General features: G+C 39.2%; 1 protein-coding gene across 3 annotated transcripts in view; it reads right to left on the bottom strand.

Annotated features, from left to right (window-relative positions):
• TUBGCP3 (tubulin gamma complex component 3) overlaps positions 1 to 24,294 on the bottom strand; it is a 116,582-nt gene that overhangs the window by 85,907 nt on the left and 6,381 nt on the right. For all 3 annotated transcript variants that reach the window (XM_075061484.1, XM_032791843.2, XM_075061485.1), the window contains exons 2-7: positions 18,576 to 18,683; positions 14,811 to 14,878; positions 7,255 to 7,332; positions 6,316 to 6,533; positions 5,739 to 5,911; positions 2,723 to 2,841 (exon numbers count right to left, since the gene is read on the bottom strand). In XM_075061484.1, the coding sequence (XP_074917585.1) occupies positions 2,723 to 2,841; positions 5,739 to 5,911; positions 6,316 to 6,533; positions 7,255 to 7,332; positions 14,811 to 14,878; positions 18,576 to 18,683 (764 nt within the window). The remainder of the gene's footprint in view (positions 1 to 2,722; positions 2,842 to 5,738; positions 5,912 to 6,315; positions 6,534 to 7,254; positions 7,333 to 14,810; positions 14,879 to 18,575; positions 18,684 to 24,294) is intronic.

The following is a 24,294-nucleotide window of genomic DNA, read 5'->3' as shown; positions in this document are numbered from 1 at the left end:
ATCAAAATTGCCATTTTTGTTTGGTGAGCACTTTGACTGAAGTCCAATATGAAGCTGTGTATTGCCATCTCTCAATTAATACTGATCTGTGCATAAGAGTACTGGATTAAAAACCTAGTTTTCAGAATAGTTCAAAGGCTAGTACTGCATGCACAGGCAATGACAAATTAAAGCCTTCTGTCAGGCAGACTAGATGCTACATTGTATGTACAAAGGTTTACAAATGTAAAAGTATTACATTAGGATTCAAGTACATTTACACGTACACATAAACGTACAAATAAAGCTTTTCCATTATTTTGTACAAACTATGGGAAACTGATCTGGGCAGCAAATTTCAGCTGAAACTATTATACAAAACTATTATAATCACTTGGTAGATACTTTGACAATTAAGAATATGTGATGTGAAAACATTTCATTTTAGCATATTGCAAAATGTGGATATTCGCCATTTTTGCTACATGCATTTTTTCTGGAAAAAAAATACTTGTCCATGCAAAACTAATAAAAATCTTTTAATACATTGTCATTTGATAGCTTTGACCAATAAATACCACCTTAAGGTGTAGAAATTAACTTAAACAGTAAAAACTGTAGTCAATCATATTGCAGTGTTTCCAGTACTGCGCAAAAAATGACACTCACTTTGGCTACCATTGTTTCACCCTGCTTACAGCACCACTTGACTGCTCCACATCGTATCTTATCTGAATGTATATATAATAATCTTTTAAATTACATATTATGTGGGTGTGTGTAGGGTGAGTACATTAAAGTCCAAAATCTGGCCCTTTCTGGAGAATTTCTGTAACACCCACATTGCCCTTTCCCAGACCAACAAAAATTCTACAGCTTAGATAACATTCCCTCCTTATTCTTCTCAATATGCATTTCTCATACTTCCCTTCGAATTCCTCCATTAGCTCTGTGACACAGAGACCCACTGGTACCAACAGGCAAAGGATTCACGGTTCTTTACAAGCAACTGTCTGAGACCAGACAAACTCACCTCACCTATGACAAAACTTTCATGGCATTAATCCAAGAAGGATATTGTATGCGGTCTCTACTGTAACTTACCAATAATCACTGCGAGATGTGTGTACAATTAATATATACAGAACAACATGAAAATTATATCCTTTATGGTCTTGGAGTTCAAATGAGTCACTGAGAAACCAGAAGGCTCAGTGCTGGTCCATTCAAGCATGAGGAAGTTATCACCCCTCACTGGCTAGCCAATTACAGACTCAGACTTTAAGGTCAGAAGGGACCATTATGATCATCTAGTCTGACCTCCTATACAACGCAGGCCACAGAATCTTGCCCACCCACTCCTGTAACAAACCCCTAACCTATGTCTGAGTTACTGAAGTCCTCAAATTGTTGTTTAAAGATCTCAAGGTGCAGAGAATCCTCCAGCAAGTGACCTGTGCCCCACGTTGCAGAGGAAGGCAAAAAACCTCCAGGGCCTCTGCCAATCTGCCCTGGAGGAAAGTTCCTTCCCAACCCCGAATATGGTGATCAGTTAAACCCTGAGCATGTGGGCAAGACTAACCAGCCGGCACCCAGGAAAGGATTCTCTGTAGTAACTCAGATCCCACTCCATCTAACATCCCATCACAGACCACTGGGCATATTCATCTGCTAATAATCAAAGATCAATTAATTGCCAAAATTAAGCTATCCCATCATACCAATTATGTAACGTACTGCTCAACTGTCCACGGTTGCAACAGCCCAGAAAGGTCAATGGAAAACCATGAAAGAAACTATAAACATCAAAACCTGCTGGAGGTAAAAAGGAAACTTAACAGACAGGGCATCTACCTGTTTGTTAATAAAGACAAAAGACTGATTCAGTATATATCAGAGGGTAGAGAAAGACATTCATTCCGTTCAGTGAGGAGACATCTTGTTGAGAAGGGTTGTTTCAGGAAAGATTGGACCCTGGTTCCTGTACTATGTGTTACACAGGAGTGGTGATTTAAAGGTAAAAATGGTAAACTGGGGTGCATTGCTCCTCTGAAAGCAGAAGGCTCTGGGATTTCTGTGAGTACCAAGTGTAAGGGGCTGGATATCACAGGGGAATGCTTAAAGACTCAAGGACTTAGATGCATTTCTTGTTAACCTGAAAGGCAACGACAGGGCTGGCATAGTCCGAAGGAGAGTGCTTCAATGGCTGAAAGGATAGAGATGTTAGGAAGCTAACACCCAGCCACTATAGGCAAGATTCCTTCTTGTTAGAGGGTACCCTGCAAACTATCGTAAGTTTCCTCTTTATCCATCATACACAATTGCTTGTACTTACTTTCATGGCCCTTCACAGGTCCGCACCTTCTCAATTATCCACCCCACCTCTTAACACACCTAACATCCAATAATACCAGCCTCGTCCACGTCGATAGGATCATCTCCATCCTTTATCCTACACTGCCCCTTTATGCATGCAATGCCCTCTCTGAACTAGTCTGTAAAGCCACTCTCCTCCTCCATCTTTTTTGCAGGCAGTACACAAGAAGTGGCCTTGAAGATGGTTTGACCAATGATAGTGGATACATTTAGAGCTGTTGGGTATTGCTGATAAGATGGGTTTTCTTAAAAATTAAATTGAACATAAAGTGTATATAAATATTGTACATTCCGATGATATCCCTCTTCCCTAAGCTTTCCTGCTTGTTCTGATTCCATTCATAAAGTGATAGCAACTGTACAGTACCTTTCCTTCTACTTTATAGCAGTTTTCAGAATTGCACATTTTGATGTTTTTGCCATCTATTCCCTGGAAGACGTACAAAATGTCTCTTACAAGGTTTGCTTCAGTTATTTCAACATTACCTAAAAAAGAAAACATTGGTTAACACTGTTTAGATTTGTAAGGATATTTAGATTATTCTTCTTAAAAGTTATAGAAGTTGAATTGAAAAACAAAAACTACTTCCTTCTATTTATTTAAAGTTTTCCATGATGAAATTGTCCCGAGAGGCACAAAGAAAGCCATTTGCCTATACCTGAAAACATACCAAAGCAGTTCAGCCGTCAGATGCGTGCGCTCTAAACTGAGCACAACATTTCAGAGATTATGAAAGGAACAGACAGCCTTTAAGGTCAACTCCGTTTCGATCTTACAATAAGTGCAGGTAGCCCTGAATAATTCCTTGTCCTTTCTTGACTGCACAGTTGAAACTTGTTTGTTGTTTCAGAGTTAATTTTTCAATAGTCTCCTTTGGAGACAATAAAGCTCATCCATGAAGGAGATCTGCTTATTAAAAAAACGTTTCTTATGAGAAAAATATCCTGGTTTCACGTTTAAAACCTACTCCAATGTTGGGTGCTGGGAAATCACTCAAACATTTTCACCTGTACACCCTTTAAATCCAAGGCAAAGTAAATGCAGAGATAAATTTAAGTAATGCTCCTAGAAAAAGTTCTAGCTCTTGAGTATGTACAGCTTCAGGTGCCGGAGCATCCAATTTGTCCTCTAGTTCACAGCTCTGATTGAAGTCCAGACTGATAACTAGTCTGAGGCACAAAAGCAATTTACAGAAGGCAATTCAAGACAGTGAGCAGCTTTTCTTCATTTGCTGGGTCTTCCAGTATCCTGTACTTTTGTGACCCTATTTGGAGGCTAAGAACTAAGACATTTCAGTGTTGACAATGTTCTCAGTATCAACTACAGATTCTTTCTTAATAGGATGCTGCCTCTTCTGGAACTGGCAAGAGAGCTGTCCTGATCTGGGAACCCCAGTGAGTTCCTTTGTCTTATTACAGAAGTCTGGGGAGAAGATACAGATGTGCCTGGTTTAGGCTAAGGAAGCCAGCTAGGTCATCTAAGGACACAACCTACAGAAGCCAAGAGAGACTGGCATCATATCAACATCCTGAACCTTAAATGTAGCAAGGTTTTCTGAACACCTCACAGACAAACAATGCTAGTCTATGTTATGCTTTAAAACATTCCCATCAGTCTAGAGGGTACAAATTCTCAAACATAGCTGAAAAATGTTACCTGAAGAAGTTTATTTCACAACAGAAAAAAGAAAAGGTTCTCCAAAGTCACTGTATCTGCAGATCCATATGAACCTTCTCTTCCTTTCTCCCTTCTTCAGAAAATCAATAGTCTGGAGGAAGGAGAGAGGAACTGAGGGCATACGACAGTGTGGTGGGGGATCCTTTTATAGTTTCAGCTAAAACGTGGGTGCACTCTTACAACTAGCATTTCAACTGTAAGACAGCTCTAGAACAGGTTCACAACTCCTGAACTGCACATTTGCAGAGGCAATATCAGAGAATGCCAATTAACAGTAATCAGCCTATTTACTGAGCTCTGTAATTATTTGTATGTTTTGTAAATTTCAATAGCTGCCTGTTCTTATATAGGGAATGTGGTTTTACTCCAAAAAGTGACTGACACTTCATGTACACTTAATATAATCTGTTCCTTGTATGAATTAAGAGTCATACCTGCTGGTACATTGAGAAAAATAAGTATTTATTACTTTTCAAATTATATTAGCATTAAAAAGCTAACGGGACAATAAGAGAATGGGCTAAATTATATATTTCCTCTCATGCATTCACAGTATTGTTAATCAGATTCTAATTGCAAAGCCAAGTTCTGTCTTCAGTTACAAATGTACACTCCATTTGGTCTTTTTTTTTTTCCTAGCAACACCACACATAATTGGAATAACCCAGCTTAATTTTCAAATCCAGGACACATTTAGCAGGGCTGACAGCTAGGAAATCTTTTATTTGCTAACTTACCACATTTATTCAGGAAGCAATTTAAAAATATGGTATTGTGAGGCACCTTGTCTCTTTTTAGTCACTATTCAGCGTTGATCTTGTTCATACAAGAATGGGAGAGCTTTTTGAATACAAGTAGGTGGAAGGTTAACTTTCCTCAACAGCTGCTTCATAGTTGAGTTAGCTAGTTAAACTGGTCAAATTCTTCACTCAGTTAATGTAAATCCATGAGCGGCTCCTTCAAAGTCTATTCAGTCCAGATTTACAGCAATGTAAGTAAGATAAATTAACCAATTATAATTTTTAAAAGGACTGCACTATTCAATATTATCGCGGCAAACTGTGTCAGCGAGGTGGTACTTCAAGGACTGTGTACTCAGATAATAAAACACAGTTACACATTTTACTTATCCAGCAGATCCTTGCTAGAATGCGCGTCTTTATAGCATGAATTTGGTTAACGCAGGGATTGCGCATGGAACCAAAACCCCACGTTCTAGCGGGGATCCAGTGTATATGTGAATATAAGTGGTTCCATGTGTTTGGGGGTTTTGTCCCTCTTGTTATCCATTTCCCCTAAAACTTTTGGTTATCATCATAGACACTGAAGCTTTCAAGAGCATATTCATTCACAATACATCTGCTCTGCTACTTAGTCCTGCTGTCCACAGCAATGGACTGGGTCTATGCTACTTGCAATAGCAAAGAACAGATTAATTTTGAATGGGGAGAATGTGTACTCAAACCATTTTTTCCCCCTCACAGTAGGAATGTAGAAAAGTTAATAGCCAAACACACTGCTCTTTTGTATATGTGCTGTCTTCCTGCCTTAAAATCTGTCCTCTTGGGAAAGTTCTTCACATATAGTAACACAATGGAACAGAAGCTATTCCCAGGAAGAGTATAGGATAGTCACAACAAAACAAGGAAACAAATAAGTTGCAGGAAAAAAAAAAGAAATCTTTAGCAAAAAGCATATTGCTCACCACTTGTCTCCCCTTCTCGCCTTGACCTTGGCACATTGCGAGACACAGTGTTTGGAAGGCCTTTTGAGGTAGAGCTTTGTAATGAAGGCTGGCCAGCAGTTAGAGCCCATGCAAGACGTGAACCTAGCTGTTGACGAAGGCAATCTCCCACCCCTGGAGCTTGATAGGATTGTCTAAAAAGACAGGAAGAAAACAATGTTAACAGGACAGCGTGTGAAGTCTGCACAAGTGCTGCCTCTATCGTAGCTGTTCTGCAGATAAACTGAGGACCTCAGTATCCAAGACTGCAAGGCACGTAAACTTCACAGGCACGCAGTTGAAACAGAGTGTAATGCAAAAGAGAGTGACATGAAGATATTCACTAACAGGAATAGTGAACAAGGTAACCATATATCATCTCAAACCCATAACAATATTTTGAGGTTTGCTATTTTGTAAAGTGCTTTGAAAATGTATGTAGATACAGTAATAAGCACATTCTCTATGGGTAAGAAATTTGAAATCACTGGATAAAAATGCTAAGTAATCTTGAAAAATATTTTTAATGTCTTCATTATAGGCAACATTTAAAATTTACCCTGGAAGGAGGGACTGTGGAGTTGGCGTTGGCCCATTCAGGGCATACATGCTTATGCTGCTGATCCCACTGCTCGCCATACTGCCCGCACTCTGGGCAGACTGAGCATTGCGGTCCTGATAATTCAATGGAAGGCTCTGAGGCCTAGCATAGTAGTAAGGAGTTGAGTGAGCATCTCGTGGCAATGCTTGAGCAAACAATGTGGCATAACTTGACGGCTTAAAGATAAAACACAAAGATCTAATTGTGAGTTACTTTAGTCAAACACATCAGTAGCTAAAATAATCTTTTCCCCACCCATGTGTCTGAACTGTTATTGCCTTTCCTAATAGTAAATTAAAATCAGGTATATACTAGAAAAGGTTTGCTGGTATAGCTGTATCGACAAAACCCTCTTAATGAAGAGGCAGCTTATACTAGCCAAAGAATGCATTTGACAGTAAAGTTCATTTCACTTGCCAAACTGGTGTATGTTATCCCAGCAAAAGGACATTTTTGCCAGCATAACTGCAACTATACTAGGACATTTGCTACTAGCAAAATGTTGCCAAAAACACCACATCCTCAACCAAAATTGCTATATCAGCAATAAATAAAATAAAATATCCATCCAGTATGGACTTGACCTAAATTAAATCTATCCAATGTGTTCCAGATAATGACTGTCTTGCATGTTTAATTAATTATCCAGTTTTATGCTTAAAGAGAATAGCTTCTTTAATTCTCGTTTTTAGAGTATTTACACAAAATACATTTTTAAAGCATCCTTATATTTAATTAAAAATTTCTTGCTTCCAGCCTTTCCAAAGACTTTGCAGATACTCCCCTTTTTGAAGAGGTTTGTTTTACTCTGGATATTAACATCTCTTAACATTCCCATTTAGAATTTCTACTGAATTTTAAAACATTTATTGAAGAAACACAGAACCCCTTACCTACCTTGTTAGACTGCTTACGTGGGTCTTCACTAAGGCTGAGCAGGAGGTAGAGTATTGACCATTTGTTTTTCAGGACGCCCTATTCAGAGATAGGCACGTATTAGAGAATATCGAGTTAAACAGATTTGCTTCACAATTATTTCCAGAGTTTATTGCATTTTTACCCCTATCTCACAACCTAGATCATAAGGAACTAAATTTCCACAATGTGGTTGTAAAGAGCAGGCTAAAACTAACACACCAAAACTTACACAAAAACATAATTTAAATATACACAAGGAGGATGTCTGAAGTCATGTTCTCAAGGTAGTGACACTGAAGTTCATATGTCAGTTCCATGAAGAAAACTTCCTCCAGCATTCAGTATTCTTGTGTCACAAATTCTCACGTACCACTGAAAGATCAGCTAATCAGCATACCAAATTTCAAAATTCACAGTTAACTATAAAGAAAGTTTACATACTGCTTCATGTCCACCATACATCAGCTACTCTTTAAGTCAGCATCTTGGATTAATCCCTACTCTCTACAATAGAAGTGAGGTGGAAGACCCAATCCTTGAGAAATCTAACAAATAGCTGCCTTTTCTCTGCTGATCCCCCTTCAGGGAGGCTCCACAATAAGAAGGATCTCTAACCTGGGATTATAATCTCCATGAAGAACACAGAGACAAAGGAAACTACCAAACTATTTATGAAGTCAGAAGTACAGAGATCACTCAACTCTGGACTGGACCAAAACAAAAACCAAGAGAAAGGAAAAGTGGAGCTGTGTTGGCTGCATTGAAACACAGTATTATCAACCTTTTAAATCTCAGTAGGAAAGTTGACCTGCAAGAGATAACTTAATGGTACAGCCATGCCATATGAATTCCAATGTATTCTTGTAAGGAGTAATAAAGACAAGTGTATAAAGGTTTCCTTGTTTTCACTGCACATTAGTGCACATGGAAGCATATACTCTATTCTACACCACTAACTCACAAATATAAAGGAGTTTGGTGGCTGACAACTTTCAAACAGGTCAATGATGTATCACTTCATGGGGAATCAGTAGCAGAGTTGAGGAGAAAGAGTTTATAGAATTTTCAAAAAAAAAAAAAAAAGTGATTTTTTCCCCCCTTCTAAATTTTATTTGTCTAAATTCTGTACCAGTGCAACCTTACCAAATCAGGAAATTCAACTGTAGGTAAGAAATCTTTACAATTTAGGTTTTGCACTTAACTCTAGTAATTTGTTTAAAACCAGTGTTACAATCACAAAAAATGGAGAAATTGTGTTCCATGCACTTCTACCTTTCTTCTTCCATTTCTTCAATAGAGTCAATAGAAAGGCCCTTAACTTTAATTAAATTAAATATTATGTCAATAGTTTCCAGTATCCCTCTCTGTGTAAAATACACAGAGACAGACGATCCAAGTAAGATCATATGTCCAATCACTAGATTTCTATGGTCACGGACTCTTTGTCTTCCATCTTCTGAGATAATTTATAATGAAGAACCCTAGATAATTTTGTAAAAGGTCACTTTCTAGAACAGTGTTCTTTTATTAGAGGCTGGCAGGCCAGATCTGGCCACATGGGGTCTTCGTTTGGCCTGCTGGACATCAACTATGCCACTGAGAGTTCCACTGCAAGGATGGTCCCACTACCCAGTTCCACCTCACCTCAGGCTTCCAGCAGCTCTGGCCCCTGTGCTATCTTGCCAGCCCCAGCTGCAGCATCCCCATGCTGGCCTACCCTCCGAGCACACCCACACTCCCCACCTGACCAGCAGTACCTGCCAGCTCAAAGGATGCTCTAAAACTGTGCAGGAAAAGGGATCTCTTGGAGGGGAGCACAGAGGCCAGAGCTGCCAGGAGCAAGCTGGAATTGAGTAGTGGTGCCACCCTCATAATGGAGCCCCCAGTGAGGACAGGAAGGAACAGCTGATGCCCAAAAGGCCCTAGCAAAATCTAACAAACTAAAATTTCATATAGACAATGTCTTGTTTATACTGCTCTATATACTGTGCACTGAAATGTAAGTACAATATTTATATTCCAGTTGATTTATTTTATAATGATATAGTAAAAATGAGAAAGTAAGCAATTTTTCAGTAACAGTGTGCTAGGACAGTTGTATTTTTAGGTCAGATTTTGTAAGCAGGAAATGCTGAGAGTCACTTTTCTAAACTTTTTATCATTTTTGTTGCTCTCTTCTGGACTCCATCCAATTTATCCATATATTTTTTAAACTATAGTGACCAAAACTGGAGGCAACACTCCAGCTGAGACACAGTGCCTCCTGTGTTTTACATACAACACTCCTGTTAATACACCACAGAATAATAGTCTTTTTCACAGCTGCATCTCATTGTTGACTCATTCAATTTGTGATGCACTAGAAAACTCCAGATCTTTTCAGCACTATTACTGCCTAGCAAAATGGTTATTCCCCATTTTGTAGCTGTGCATTTGACTTTTTCCTTCCTACCTGCAGTACTTTGTATTTGTCATTAATGAATTTCATCTTGTTGATTTCAGACCAATTCTCCAATTTGTCACCATGATTTTTAATTCTAATCCTGTCCTCCAAAGTTCTATTTGTCCCTCCCAGTTTGGTGTCATCTTCAAATTTTATAAAAACATGCCCTTCACTCCATTATCCAAGTAATTAAATATTGTCTAGCACCAGAATATTGACAGATTCCTGGGGAACCCCACTAAATATTTCCCATCACTTTGACAGACAGCCATGGATAACTACTGAGTATGATCTTTCAACTAATTATGCACCCATTTTGCAGTAAATTTCATCTACACCACACTTCCCTAGTTTGCTTATGAAAATGTCATGTGTGTGTCAAAAGCCTTACTAAAAATCAAGATAACATGTCATCTTCCCCCCACCCCCACCTCATCCACTAAGCCAGTAACCCGGTCAATAGAAGGGAATTAGGCTGGTTTGGCATGATTTGTTCTTGACAGATTCCTTATAACACTATTATCCTCTAGGTGCTTACAAATGGATTGTTTAATAATTTGTTCCAGCATCTTACAGTACTGAATTTAGGCTGACTGGCCTATAAATTCCCTAGGTTCTCTCTGATCCCCTGTTTAAAAGATAAGTATTATATATACACACCAGAAGTGGCCAAACTTACTGGCCTTCTGAGCCACATACAACAATCTTCAGAAGTTCAAGAGCCAGAGCACACCTGCTGGGAGCCAGGGCTTGGGGCCTCAGCCTCGCTCCTGCTGAAGCCCCAAACCCCGGCAAGTGAACCCCACACGGCTGAAGTCCAGAGACCCTCCTCCCCACTGGACAGAAGCTCCTACCCCACCACCTCACTGCAAGGCAGAGGTCCCAAGTTCCTCCCCCCCCAGACCCAGTCTGGTAGGGGGAGAATAGCGGGTGGGAAGGAGGCTTGTGAGCTGCATTTTAATGGTAAAAGAGCCACATGCGGCTCGCGAGTTACAGTTTGCCCATCCCTGATATTTACCCCTTTCCTGTATTATTATAGCACCTAAGAGCCCTAGTCATGGATTTTGACCACTATACTAGGTGCTGTAAAAAAACAAAACGTATGTTAGAAGTCCCCATAGGTCAGATGACTACTCCTTTCTGTGATTAGTTCAGATATTCAGCAAACTGGACAGGGCATCCAAATTCCACCTGCTGGAAACAACTGAACCAGCGAATACCTCATTAACAGAGGGGAAGCAGGAGGAAGAACAATGACGTAAAATTTTCACATACTGGCCAGCCGTGATGTGATAAATCTTAATGTCAACTGATGAATAACAAATATAGCTTGTTGGATCATTAGATATACCCCACTAAATACATATGAACTGGCCTTGTGAGTCCAGGGAGCGGAGACGGAATTCACAAGTACCAAGCAGCTTTCACTTTAAAAGAAAAGTGATTACTACACTTTTGAAAGAGATAGTTTCCAAGACTGTTGCAAAAAAAGTTAATCATAAAACACATATCCACACCATCACCACTCACATAAAATGTGGAGGAAAAGGATTTTCGTGGCTAATACAACATCTAACAGCACAAAAAAAAAATAAAATATTTCTGTGGAATCAGTTGTGTAGCTACTCTAAGCAGGGGAATGGTCCTGCTACTGTGGGGAACTTTCCTGGCTATCAGACAGCAAAAGTACCTGAGTCCCTTGCTCCAATACCCTTTACCCAGACACTTGCCTGACCTTAAGGACTTCCCTTTCCCTCTCCTGTGAGGCAGAGCCTTGTAAACCCAATAAGGTTGGGACCAGGATTCCTGGGAGGCTACGCCCCCAGTCTCATCATGGTCACCTGGGATGGGGCTAAGGTGTCCCCACCTCAGGGTACTGTCTCCACACCAGCTACTTCTCTGGCCCAGTGAGCACTGCAGTAAGTTCAAACAAAATATAATTTATCGAACAGAAAGAAACACTATGTGCCCTATGTGCGTAGGGAAACCATAAACACCAGGCTCTAGGATGTAAGAAAAGTTCACAGTCTATTCCTCACATGTCCCAGAACTCCTTCCCAGGCCCTGGCTGCACTGCAGTGATACCATGGGCCAGACATTCTCTGGTGGTTACCATATGCCTTCACTCTCTCCCCAGCACCAGCCCTCCCTCCCAGCAGGGTCACGACTCCCCTCCAAGTCCAACCTGCAAGACCTTGTCTGGTGATGTGTCCCTGCGCTGGGCCCTCGTTCTCTCCAGCTGCTCACTGCACTTGATGCCAGTGTTACCTATGGCACAGTGCGCATATGTTCCCCAGCTCTGGGCCTGCAGCTTCCCGCTGTAGCTCAGTTGTGGTTGCTCTGCACCAGTCTAGGTCCAGCACTGCTTTGGCTCCATGCTGCTGCTGAGCCTCCAGCCCAGCTCTGCTTTATAGGCTGCTTATCTGGCCCCTCTGGCTCTGGCTGCTGCTGCTCTGCCTCCAGCTCAATTCAGGCTGCTGCTCTTCCCTTAGCTGTGTGCTACTCTGGCTCAGGCACTTCTGAAAGAGGACAAGACCCCAGGCTCCTGACTCTCTCATTGGCCTACCTGCCTTGTCAATCAGGTAAACCTGCACTGTTGGCCTCTCCCCATGGGCCTTGTGGACTGTCAGTCTCATGATTTTGATTTCTCATTGGCCCTTCCCCTTTCTTTTGGAACTGGGAGATGGACAACCAAAGAAATCCCATTAAGTTTCAGTAAGGGGCCAACAGACCCCTTACACTACTGTTAGTATTCAGAAACCATAGTGTGTGCACTTTTCAAAAAGAGAAAAAAAGAAAATCATTCTAGTGCTTAGATACTACAATGACAAGCATTTAAGAGAGATTGGTATAGGGAAATGGGGAAGAAGGAAGAAAGTTCCAAACAATGCCTATGAAATAGTTATAGGCTTGTTCTGGTAGATGTCAACTAACAAAATGGGGGGGGGGGGGGGAACAGAACGTTAAACCTGTTTAAAAGTTTAACTATGTTATATTCACATTCTTGTAATTGTGCTCACATCTATTATTCTGCTTCAAGCAATGTATGGCACTTGTGCATATATGTGTTATAATGGTTTAAATTGTGGTCGTTTTCATATGCTGTGTGTTCATATTACTCTTACCAACTGCTAGCTATAATAATACTATATTAGATCAATAGCAGAGGGTGTGTGTATGTATTTTACACACACAAAAGCTACCTTACAAGAATAAAGTAGCAAGACTGCTGACAGTAGGCCTGAGGACAGCTGCAAGTTAGTGCTGCTGAAATGGAAGAACCGATGATGGAGCCTACTGCAACCTGGTGACACTGTCCATCACTACAGAAGATGGAAAAGATATCTTGTAGATATGTAGAATGGATGGGGAAAGGAAAAAAAAAAAAAAAAAAAAAAAGGAGTAAAGGTGAGCTGATAAGCTTAGCAACAACATTTTCAGGCTTAGGACCTTATTTTTCTAAAGCATATGCTTAATTTTAATGACATCATTAAAGTTAAGTATATAAGCGTTTTCAGGATTGGGACCTAAATGCAGCAATCAGATTTACTGAATGTTTCTCATTTGTAATGAGACAGGTACTACCCATCAATGGTTCCATAGAGTCTAGTATTCTTTCTGACAATGGGCAGTACCAGATGCTTCACAAAAGTGCTAAAAAAGTCTTGGAGTTAGCAGCTGTTTCTTCCTAACCCACTGAAGTCAGAGACTGACTTAAGCCCAAAAGTATGAGGGTTTATATTCCTTCCAAACTACTGTATGGAATTTTTACTCTTTCTAGATGTAACTCTGGATGTTCTCCATACAAGTGTCCCATTTTCATGTGATCTTGCTAAGCTCTTGTTCTCAATTATATTAGCCTTTAGAATTCACTGCCACAATATCCTTAGTAGAACCATTTTTATATCCTACTTAACACAAGTTATTTTTCCCCTTTAAGATAAGGGGTGGTCACTGAAACGTGTTAACAATCCTTTATTACAATGGTTTTCAACCTGTAGTCCACAGACCTCTGGGGGCCCACAAACTATGTCTAAGGTGTCCACATAAGGTGATGATGAAAATGTTTCAGATCCCAGAAGAGGCATTGTGTTTTTCTGATCAACCAAAAATATGTGAGTACCCCCACCTACAGGTCAAAACCCAGAAGTGTTGTCATTATCATAGAAGCCCCCAGTTTAGCACCCTCTCTCATGCCACATTAAATGCTATGCCAAGAATGTGCAACATTTATAGCTGAACTCTGTTCAGTCAGTCAGTTTTCAGTCTAAGACTTCTACAGTAGGGGGCGACAGATCACAGGTTGAATTTCCAATGGGGTCTGCACCTCGATTCAAAATTTTTTTAGAAGTCTAAAAATGAAAAAAAAGTTGAAAACCACTGATTATACTGGAAATTTTAATCCTGCACATTGGTTTTTGCAAACTAAAAATATCCCTACAATATTTCTCCCTATCACACTACACAAAACAGATGATGTAAGATACTGTCTTATTGCCTATCTCAGTTTCACTGAGATTTTCGTCAAACATGATAGATGTTTGAGTTTGAGAATTCAGGACACATTTAAAGTATTGATTTCTTTCCACTTCATCTGAAATTCTAGCCTTAGACTCCCCCTTCTTCTGATACATAGACTCTACATATTACCTTCTATTGTCAGAAAAGACTGACATACACTGCTCTTTGATAAGTGCTTGTGTGTTAGCAGAACTCTCAAAGTCAGCAAAATCCTTAACCTTCAACATGAAAACCTCAGATCACTTAAACTCAAAATAAGAGGATTGCTTAACTTCTAAATCAATACATTGATACACTTCAAGACACATTATCCTAAAAATAAGTGGCAGTGAGATAATCCTTCAATTTTACACATAAAAAAATAAACACTTCTATTTTTGCAAAACCTACTTCCTTCCCATAAAATGTCCTTTATGTGGTTATACGCAAACCAAAATACTGCTGATATTTTCCAATTTTACTTTAATCCAAGCTAGTTTCTTACATTTTGAACTATAGGCAATTTAACAGCAAGTCCAGAAGAAACAGATTGTAAGAATGAAATTATTGGTAAAGCCACACAATACTATACCTGCGAATGGAGTTTTCTGTAAAGTTCTGAAAACAAAGCAGCATCCGCTTCTCTTCTTTGTCGCACAACTGTTAACAGAAAAAAGCTTCTTATGGTACGAAACTTTAGTAACATTATTTTGTACTGATACATTTGTGCAATTTATGGAGTGGGAGGAATGCAAGAGGATAAAGAGAGAGTTCATTTTCCATACACATGCACTCCTTAGCCTCCAAGGGTATGTCTGCAGATTAATCAAACTCCTGCAGCTGACCCAGACTCCAGCCTGAGCCCGAACATCTACACAACAATTTTTAGCTCCACAGTCCAAGCCCAAATCAGCAGATCCTGGCCAGCAATGTCCATGCCGCTGGCCTTTTACTCCATGAAGACATATCCCCAGACTGCAGACAGAGGTCCCAAGAGTTATTCTATTTTTTTCTGCAAAATAGCATCTAGCAAAGGTCATCTATTCACTTCACAATCACTATACAGGTGTTAAATGATAACGACTTTGGGTCCATACCAGTTGGGCCATAAGTAAGCAAGCCATTGACAGAGATAAAATTGTATTCCATTTCAATTCTAAGGTATCGTAGCTCTTTCTGATGATTTACAACTTTCTACAAATAAATATAAGTAAGGACTTGACTATACAGTAACTCTTCATGTAATGTCCTAGTTATGTTCTTGAAAAATGCAACTTTAAGTGAAACGATGGTAAGCGAATCCAATTTCCCCATAAGAATTAACGGGAATATGTGGGGTTAGGTTCCATTGAAATTTTTTTCACCAGACAAAAGACATTATATACATATAGAGTTTAGAATTATTTAAAACTTTTACAAACAATTTAATACTGTATTCACCAATGATGATTGTGAAGCTTTGTTGAGGCAAGGCCATAGCAGGGTCGGGGCACTCTACTGGGAATTCCAGCTGTTGAGCAGGGTCAGGGCGCGGGGCTTGTCCCATTCCGCCCACCTGACGCTCCACGGGAGCAGAGTGGGGGCTTGCCCGCTCCCCAATTGGAAAGCTGGGCAGGTGGAACGGGGCAAGCCCCTGCGCCCCAACTGTGCTCCTTGGCTGGAAAGCTAGGTGAGCAGAATGGGGGAAGCCCGTGCCCCCATCCTGCTCCCCAGCAGGAGCACTAGGCGGGGGGTAGGGCCAAACGATGTTATAAGAGAACATTGCAGGACTTTAAAGGAGTATGTTCTCTAAAGGATCAGCGACCTAATAATGAAACAAAGTTAACCAGGACAATGTTAAGTGAGGAGTTACTTTACAGCAACACTCCAGAAAAAAAGTTAAGTCAAAACAACTAAATATGAGAAGTTAAAACCCGTTAAAACCCCATGTGGATGTTGTTATTCAAGAGTAAGGTGGTCTTAGCATGCACTGACTTTGCACCTTCAGCTGCGTCACCTTAACTTTCCTGAATGTCCCTATACAGACCTGGCCTCACATTTATTAAGTTGTACTTATGCTCTCATGACTTGTATGTCTCCACTTCAAAGTGCCTTGATTTTTTTTATAGCAATTGCCTAAGTATGGGATTCACAAAAGCCAGTAAGATAAGTAGGGAGCTGCCTAAGCAAGCCAGTAGTAAGTGCTGGGGAGAAGGTGGTGGTTGTCCATTTCTAACCTATAGCCCACTGGTTAGCACACTCACCTGAGTTCTGCCTGATGTCCTTATGTGAAGCAGGGACCTGAACCCAGGTTTTTCATATCTCAGGTGAATGCCCAGACACCTAGTCTACTGGGCATTCTGGGAGGAGAGTGAGTCAGTCAGTCACACACGATGGTTTTTCACTTGTTAAATAAATCATTGGAGCAGAGACTAGAATTTGGGTGTCCCACATGAGTTCCCTGACCACTGGGTTACAGTCATTCATTCTCTCTCTGGTCCAATACATATTTTATAAAAAGTGGAACAGCTTCAACTGGAGGGTTGGACAGACCCACCTCCCCTTGCAGAATAGCCAACAACCCAATAGTTAGGGTGCTCATTTGGGATGAGGGAGACATGGGCTCAAGTCTACATCTGGTAGAGGGGCATTTGGAACCAACATTTCTACATCCTGGGTGAGTCGTCTCACCTCTGGGCTATTGGTATAAGTGGGGTGGGGTGGGGAGAGAGAGAACTATATCACTGCCAGTCCTGTGCTGTGTGTGGAGGTTGAGCCAGTTGCCAGTCTCTGAGCATTCTGCTGGATTAGGGCCTGGAGGCAGGATGGTGTGAGAAAGCCTAGTTTGAGGAAGTGACCAGGATTAAGGCATGAGTTAAACACAGAGCAGTGCAGTAGTGTCAGAATTTAGACAACTTTGTGCATGCCCACCAACAGAAATTTAGGTGAGTAACGGGATTTTAGGTTTCTCCAGGGTTAGGAGATCTTTTGAAAATCTAAACCTTCAGTTTAGGCATCTAGAATGGCAGTCAGGTGCCTAAATTCCCTTGTGGGTCTAATCCTTAACTCTTACAGAAAGCTTTGTAAAGTCCTTTGAGATTTATAAATGAAAAGCAAATTATTCCCATTCCACACATGGGAAAAGTAAGGCACAGAGAAGTGAAGTGATTTGCCCAACATCACACAGAAAGTGAAGAGCATAGGTGGAAATGGTTTGGCATAGTACCTCGATACATCAAAAGAATGTATCTCAGTCTCAATCATCTAACCAGCTAAACAGGAAAGGCTTCTTCAGGAAATTGGAGTTTTGCCTTAAGCTTTAAAGCAGCCATTTGAAAGACCACATTACAGTAAAAATAATCATATAGACTCCAAATGAAGCAATAATCTATAGAAACCTTTACATAATAACAAAAATAAATGTGTCAAATACTCTACATGCCAGTATTAAAAGTTACCAATTAAGGACATTTTTGCAACTAAAATCACTTCCTGCACTACAATTCTTAAGAGTTAATAAGGATATAACCCACTATTTCTTTTCATGAGGGCTCACTCAACCTACAAAAATAGGGGAGGAGGGCAAGGTGGGGAGAAATGGAAAGAGTAAGTTTATAAACTCTTGGTGTCAAATCTACTGTATAAATCAGGTGCATATGCTGCATTACGTAATGATGACCAAAATACATAGAAAAGCTTCAGAGTTGAAGGTCCATATTGAAGAATATTTGTGCTTTGAAAATTTGAGTTGGAGAATTCTGCAATTCTTCTGTGGAGAAGGGAATGTGAACTCTACCTCAGACATTCTTTAAGAGGCATTCTAACCGATGACGTATGTTAATCCTGATCCAATGTAACAGGTTTACGCTTAATAGCTCTGAATATCTACCAAGTGGGAGGCTTACATGTAATTAAAATATTCCCTTACACAACTTGCTCACACTTTTTACTATGAACTCAAGAATCTGTAGAGGGCAAGTATGCTTTTTTTTTTTTGGTAGAGGGATGTACTGCACCCCTACTGCATCATACTACATCTGGTGCTCTTGTATCAAAGCAGAGAAAGTGCAATAGAACAGAGTATATCTAATTTTGTAGTAAAAAAAAAACAAAACGTATTTTGTATTTGAGATGTGTGTGTAAAACTAATTTTGGCATTTCCTGACTTTAATGGTTGCCCGTTAGAGTCAAATTTAAGGTTTAATGGTGAGCAAGTTTCACCCTTATTGCTTATAGAGCTAGTTTCTGGTATTTGGAGTGGTATTTTAAAAAACACACTTAGAATGCGGTTAGAATGTTCACCTTCTACAAAACATATTGATTCGTTTTAAAATTATTCAGATCTACATTACTGAAGATGAAAGAAAGCCAGACATACGTTCTTTCTTGATTTTCTCCGCAACAAGAAATTCATCTCGTTCAACAGTAGGAGCAAAGTTGCTTCCAATAACTCTCACTGCATATTGAAACTGCTGGGCTACATCAGCTGAAAGAGGGAGGGAAAAAAGTTAGTTAAGCCAACTTTTAAAATGAAGAAGAAATAAATAAGAGCTGCCATGTTACTAAGTGATTAAGTCAAATAAAAATACAAAAAATGTAGATGTTTCAAATGCGAGATAAAATATGATAGCAACTAGATCAAATCTTTCCCCTAATACTACCTTGCATGGGTATTTTGTCCTGTATGCTCTTATGCAGAAACAGTCACAAGAGCACATATCCAATTATAGAAGTAAACGCAATTTAAAAATGCTGGCACCTCCTTTTGTCAGCATATTTCTTAGCATCTTGCTTCATGCAACAAACATCAGTACTATCTACAAACATGAACAGTTCAGTCAATAACATGTCTTCGGTCTGGGCCAATATTCACACAAACTGAAAAAGGAGGGTGCATGGTCTCTTTTTCCTCCTTAGTCTAAGCATTCTGCAAGTCTGAATTCCAGGCTCCCCAAGAGCAGATGTCAAGGTCATGACTCAAACTGGAGATTTATTGAAGTCAAACTACAGAATTCCATAGTAATATAACATACTGCTTAGAGATCTGCTGTAGCTGTAACTCTCACACCACGTTTATTCATTAGTTTTGACAAATCAATTAAACCTACTTACTTTTTACCCTACCAAAATTATCTTTCAGTTTCTTAAACTGTTATGTACAAGGACCAAGTACTTTACCCCAGTAACTTTCTACCAAAAAAAATAAGAGTACGCCTCCAGTTCCATTTAAAACCTACAAAAACCCAACTAGTCACAATCAATTTCATTATGATCACAATAAACTTATCATATACTTGTTTTAGAGATAAAATTCATAGTGGAGGCACTTAAATATAGCAGCATGCTAATCATATGGCACAGAAGGGCAAGGTGTAGAAAAACCACTCAAAGACTGAGCTCTCATCTCAAATTGGCAATGGAAGACAATTAACAGCACATCTGAGTGCTAGTTTAACCTTGATCAACATCTAACACTAACAAAGGAAGAATCAGCTTAATCCTCAGTTTTTCCACCACGCAAAGCAACCTAGACGCAGGTACCATCTGCGCTGTAGAAAGAAAAAAACCCAGCAAAATTCCACTGGCACTAGGATTCAGCTTAAGGGAGGAAGACAACATTCTCCGCTCCTTCTGCCCTAGCACTACCTCTCAGATACCACTAATCCAACCCCACTCTCCAAGGATTTTTGCAGCAAACTCAAATTAGTGGGCTATAGAATTTGAGCAAGTCCTGAAAAGCAATAACTGGTGAATTTGAGGTCCCAGGTGGAAAAGTCTGACAAACTGTATTATATAACAATGCCATCATATCGTTTGACCTTTTGTGTAAGTATTCAGATATTACTAGTTGTTACGGCAGGTTTGGCTCTGTATATGTGCAGAGTTACAAATATATTTGCAAAAGCATAAAGTGAAAACCTTTATGTAAGCCACAGAAATTGAGCTACAGCACTATCTTAAAACAAAATATGCATTCCAAAAACTGTTGAGGGTGTTAAAGTGCAAGGTAAATCACCATATTTTTATAAATTCAAGCACTTGAGAGCAGTACATCAAAAGTCTTCCACTGGCCATGCACACCACATTTTTACTATTATAAATAAATGTATGTTTTAATTACAATACCTTAACTCTGAAATATTAATTTTAAGTGTATTACTTTGTTATCTAGAGATACTTTTAAGGGATATATGGGAGAGCAGTCAGTCAACATCTCAAAGCTTGTCTTTCTTACCAGCAGAAGTTGGTTCAATACAAGATATTACCTCACCCACCTTCTCTCTCTAATATCCTGGAACTGACACAGCTATACCACCACTATACATCCCCCTCATTACAGGCAGTAGAACTTTTGTTAAAGCACCTACTTGAGAGGGAGTTGCATATACTGTCTATTAGGACAGTGACTATGATATTGATTTATAGCCCCACTATGGTATGGGGACTTGCATTTGAAGCTGATCAATACAATTTCTGTTTTTCAAATCTATTGCATTTACATTTTGAGATTACCAGTAAAAATAACATTTATTTTGGGTCACAGTTAAAGGTGTACATGTGTTACAATTACAAACACATTCCTTTGTAGCAAGTAAAACTGTATTGCTTTCTGTGTGTCTAAGAAATTAACAAAATGTTTAATTCTGAAATAATGGTATCTGTGCCCTTGAAAACTGCCTCTACATGAGCCAATGTAAAAGTCTACCTATGTTTCTAGTTCTGTGGTGCAATATGATTTTGCTGTGCAGATTATGGGACAAAAGCAGCAAAGTTTCTAAACAGTTATTTTGAAATCTTATCCATATTCAATTTAACAACAAAATTTTAAAACAAATCCTCACCAGTGAGAGACTTAACCCAAAATATCCTTTTTAGGGTTATCCTGACTTGGAGAGACCATCTGTTGCCAAAATGGTAATTCAGTCTCTTTATCCATTCAGTCCTTCCTCTCTGCTAAGATTGAACCAATGAACTTTTGGTCCCTCCTTTAATAATTCACGAGACTAACCTTCAGAATTTGAGACTTTTCTTAAGATTCATATTGAACCTGCAGTCATATAATAGCTTTGAATCAAAATGTTTACCTATCCCACCAAGATTTCAAAGTCCCTGATTTGCAAGAGACTTTCTGTGGGAGTACTTTTCGTGTCTGACTTCATGTACAGGACAAGCAAGATGGCATACAGAAGTCATAAGAAAGAAAGATATATTTAAACAGTAATATGTCCAAAAGCAACACACACAGGAAATTACATAAGCAGATGTATTGTTGAATTGTCTTTGTCCCCCAAACGTCCATGAGACATGAGATGAACTTAAAATATAAGTGTACACACAGGATACACACATTTCATTGTATAAATATGTAAACAAGTGCAACTGCTATACAACACTGTCATCGTGATATGCCTAATAGATGGGAAGGATGAAATCGTTTATGGAAGAGGTGATTTAATTTTCATTGTTCTGATGTGAGTTTTTTTATGCAGAGAAAGGAAGCAAGCAGAAGACTGTCAAAATTCTAAAAATTATGAATGCAAACATAGTGGAATAATGCCATTAATTGTAAGTGACTATATTTACCAAATACATAAAAGTTAAAAACAGTGTAAAAAGCTTGTTACATTCAGGAGGAGGAGAAAAAAAACAAAAAACAATAATTCAAGATCTATAAAATCTTAATTTGAATTGCCTAAAGTAGATTCTTATGTTACATCTGCAAATGCAAATTTCCGAAGCTTAGTAGAGAATGTCCTTTATGCATGCATTCATTCCTCCCCTCCCCCTCCACAGTGTGATCTATCAGAACCGTATGAGGCAGTTTTCATGTTCCATTTCAAAGCCTAAAAGGAGCTTTAAACAAACCACATGTGAAAAGCATAGAAAAACTAAAGAGGGAAGGAGGGAGAATCCTTGGTGGGCAAAAACAGCAGTTCATCTTGCAGTGTAGTAAACAAGCCTATTTGAAGAAGGCTCCTCTGAGTTCATCAGCAATTAGAATAAACTTTTCTGGAGGACCTTTTCCCCCCAGAGTGAATTTCTTGCCAGCTTAGCCAACCATTCATATGTTTTCTTCCCTTGACATAAGGAGATATGTAACTCAACTGTGAGATAAAACCTGTTTTCACTCAATATTTCTAAGCTCTCTGAAAGCCCTGGATATAAAGATGCTATAAAATATATCAGAGTACATTACTGTATGAAACTGTGTATTATACTGATCATCAGCTACAGATTTTTCCTTCACGCTAACCGCAAGGAGACACCACAGATTAAAGGAGCTAGCTGTCCAATACTCAGCTAGAGATCATAAACAGGTAGGAATTCTATAAATATATAATCTGAACAGGAAAACTAACTCTACCCGTGTATCCCTGTGACAAAAGTTATCAAACCAGAATTCTAAGAGTCATTAATGAGATCTCAAAAAACTAAATGATCACATCAGTGAAAATGGCCTTAGAAACAGAGGGAAACATCATCTTAGAGACTTCAAGCATGTTAGTTATTTAAAGAACAAAAGATACCAAGAGTTGAGTCTTCAGGCAAGAAAAGTTTTTCAAGAAGTGGACTTGACAGATCTGGAAAATTCATAAAGTCTGCCAGCTTTGCCTTGGTTAATACACTTTTGGAGTTGCTCCAAGATACAGACTGTGATAACTATACTGGCAGATATTTCCTCATATTTTTCAAGCTGTACCACAGTCCAAATCCCACTAGACAGAGCATCTTACACGCCTCACTAGAACTAGAAGTTTCAATTGAAGCATTTCCATGACACAGATGAATTACTATGAGAGTGACTTTTTTTTTTTTTTTTTTAATAAAAATACAAAGGACGTGACCAACTGGAAAGCTTCTTTATGCTGGAGCTAGATCTACATAGGCACATTGAAGCAGCCCCAAAATATCAAGACAGGCACTGGAGTCTCATGAAAAGAAAGTCTTCAATTCCAAAAATTTAATAAGTAATGCTCTTTTCCTGGTTACCAAAGAAGGAACTGAGTGACATTCAGATAACAGTACTGATCTCAATAAGGGATGGCATAAATAGCTAACAAGGGGCTAATCACTGCTTACAACCATCAAAAAACCTTAAGGAACTAAGAGAGTAGTTGTAGTCTTGTGCTAAAGATCAAGGACTCAAAAGTGACAATTCTGTACAGCTGGTGTAGTTAGAGCAATCTCTTTTCCAACTGAAATTTCCATGGGAATTGTTAGACAGGGAATTTATAGCTGTATAAAAACTGTCTTTTGTCCAGGACATTGGAATTAAGTCCCCTAAGTCTGAAAGGTGTAGTCCATTATTTTAGTTTATTATTCATTTATTGTAACACCTTAGTCATAACATCACACGTCACTGTATGTAAATTGTAGAATAATAGAAGTATAAGACTGATCAGTATTTAGAAGAAATAATCATGTATTAGATATCTAAGTAAGAAAGGCTGAAACACGAGAAGGCTGAGGCCTTCAAGATTTTTAGCTTAGCTATTTTAGGCCTTGAAGATAAGACACGCTGAGATAAGTAAGGGACAGAAGAATAACCTGATGCCCTAAGATTATGGGAAAAGAGGAACTAAGTGGCAATATTGCGGGAAAAAATAGCTAGAGCAGGGGTCAGCAACCTTTCAGAAGTGGTGTGCAGAGTCTTCATTTATTCACTCTAATTTAAGGTTTCGTGTGCCAGTAATACATTTTAATGTTTTCAGAAGTCTTTTTCTATAAGTCTATAATATATAACTAAAGTGTTGTTGTATGTAAAAGTAAATGAAGTTTTTAAAATGTTGAAGCTTCATTTAAAATTAAATTAAATTAAAATGCAGAGTCCCCCAGACCGGTGGCCAGGACCCGAGCAGCGTGAGTGCCACTGAAAATCAGCTCGCTTGCCGCCTTCAGCATGCTGCCATAGGTTGCCTACCCCTGAGCTAGAGGATTAATTTTAAAAATCACAAAATGCTGTGGAGGCACTTCTGCCTCCAACACGTGTCTTAACCACAGGATACAGGTCGTGCATCAGTGCTAATGAGAATAAAGAGAACCCACACGACCTATAGAAATCGAGGGTCCCATAAGTTCTAGGGACACCATATCAA

Source organism: Chelonoidis abingdonii, chromosome 1, assembly GCF_003597395.2.
Source record: "Chelonoidis abingdonii isolate Lonesome George chromosome 1, CheloAbing_2.0, whole genome shotgun sequence".
Taxonomy (NCBI): Eukaryota; Metazoa; Chordata; order Testudines; family Testudinidae; genus Chelonoidis; species Chelonoidis abingdonii.
Note: the sequence above shows the minus strand (reverse complement) of the source record. Positions and strands in the feature narration are given on the sequence as shown.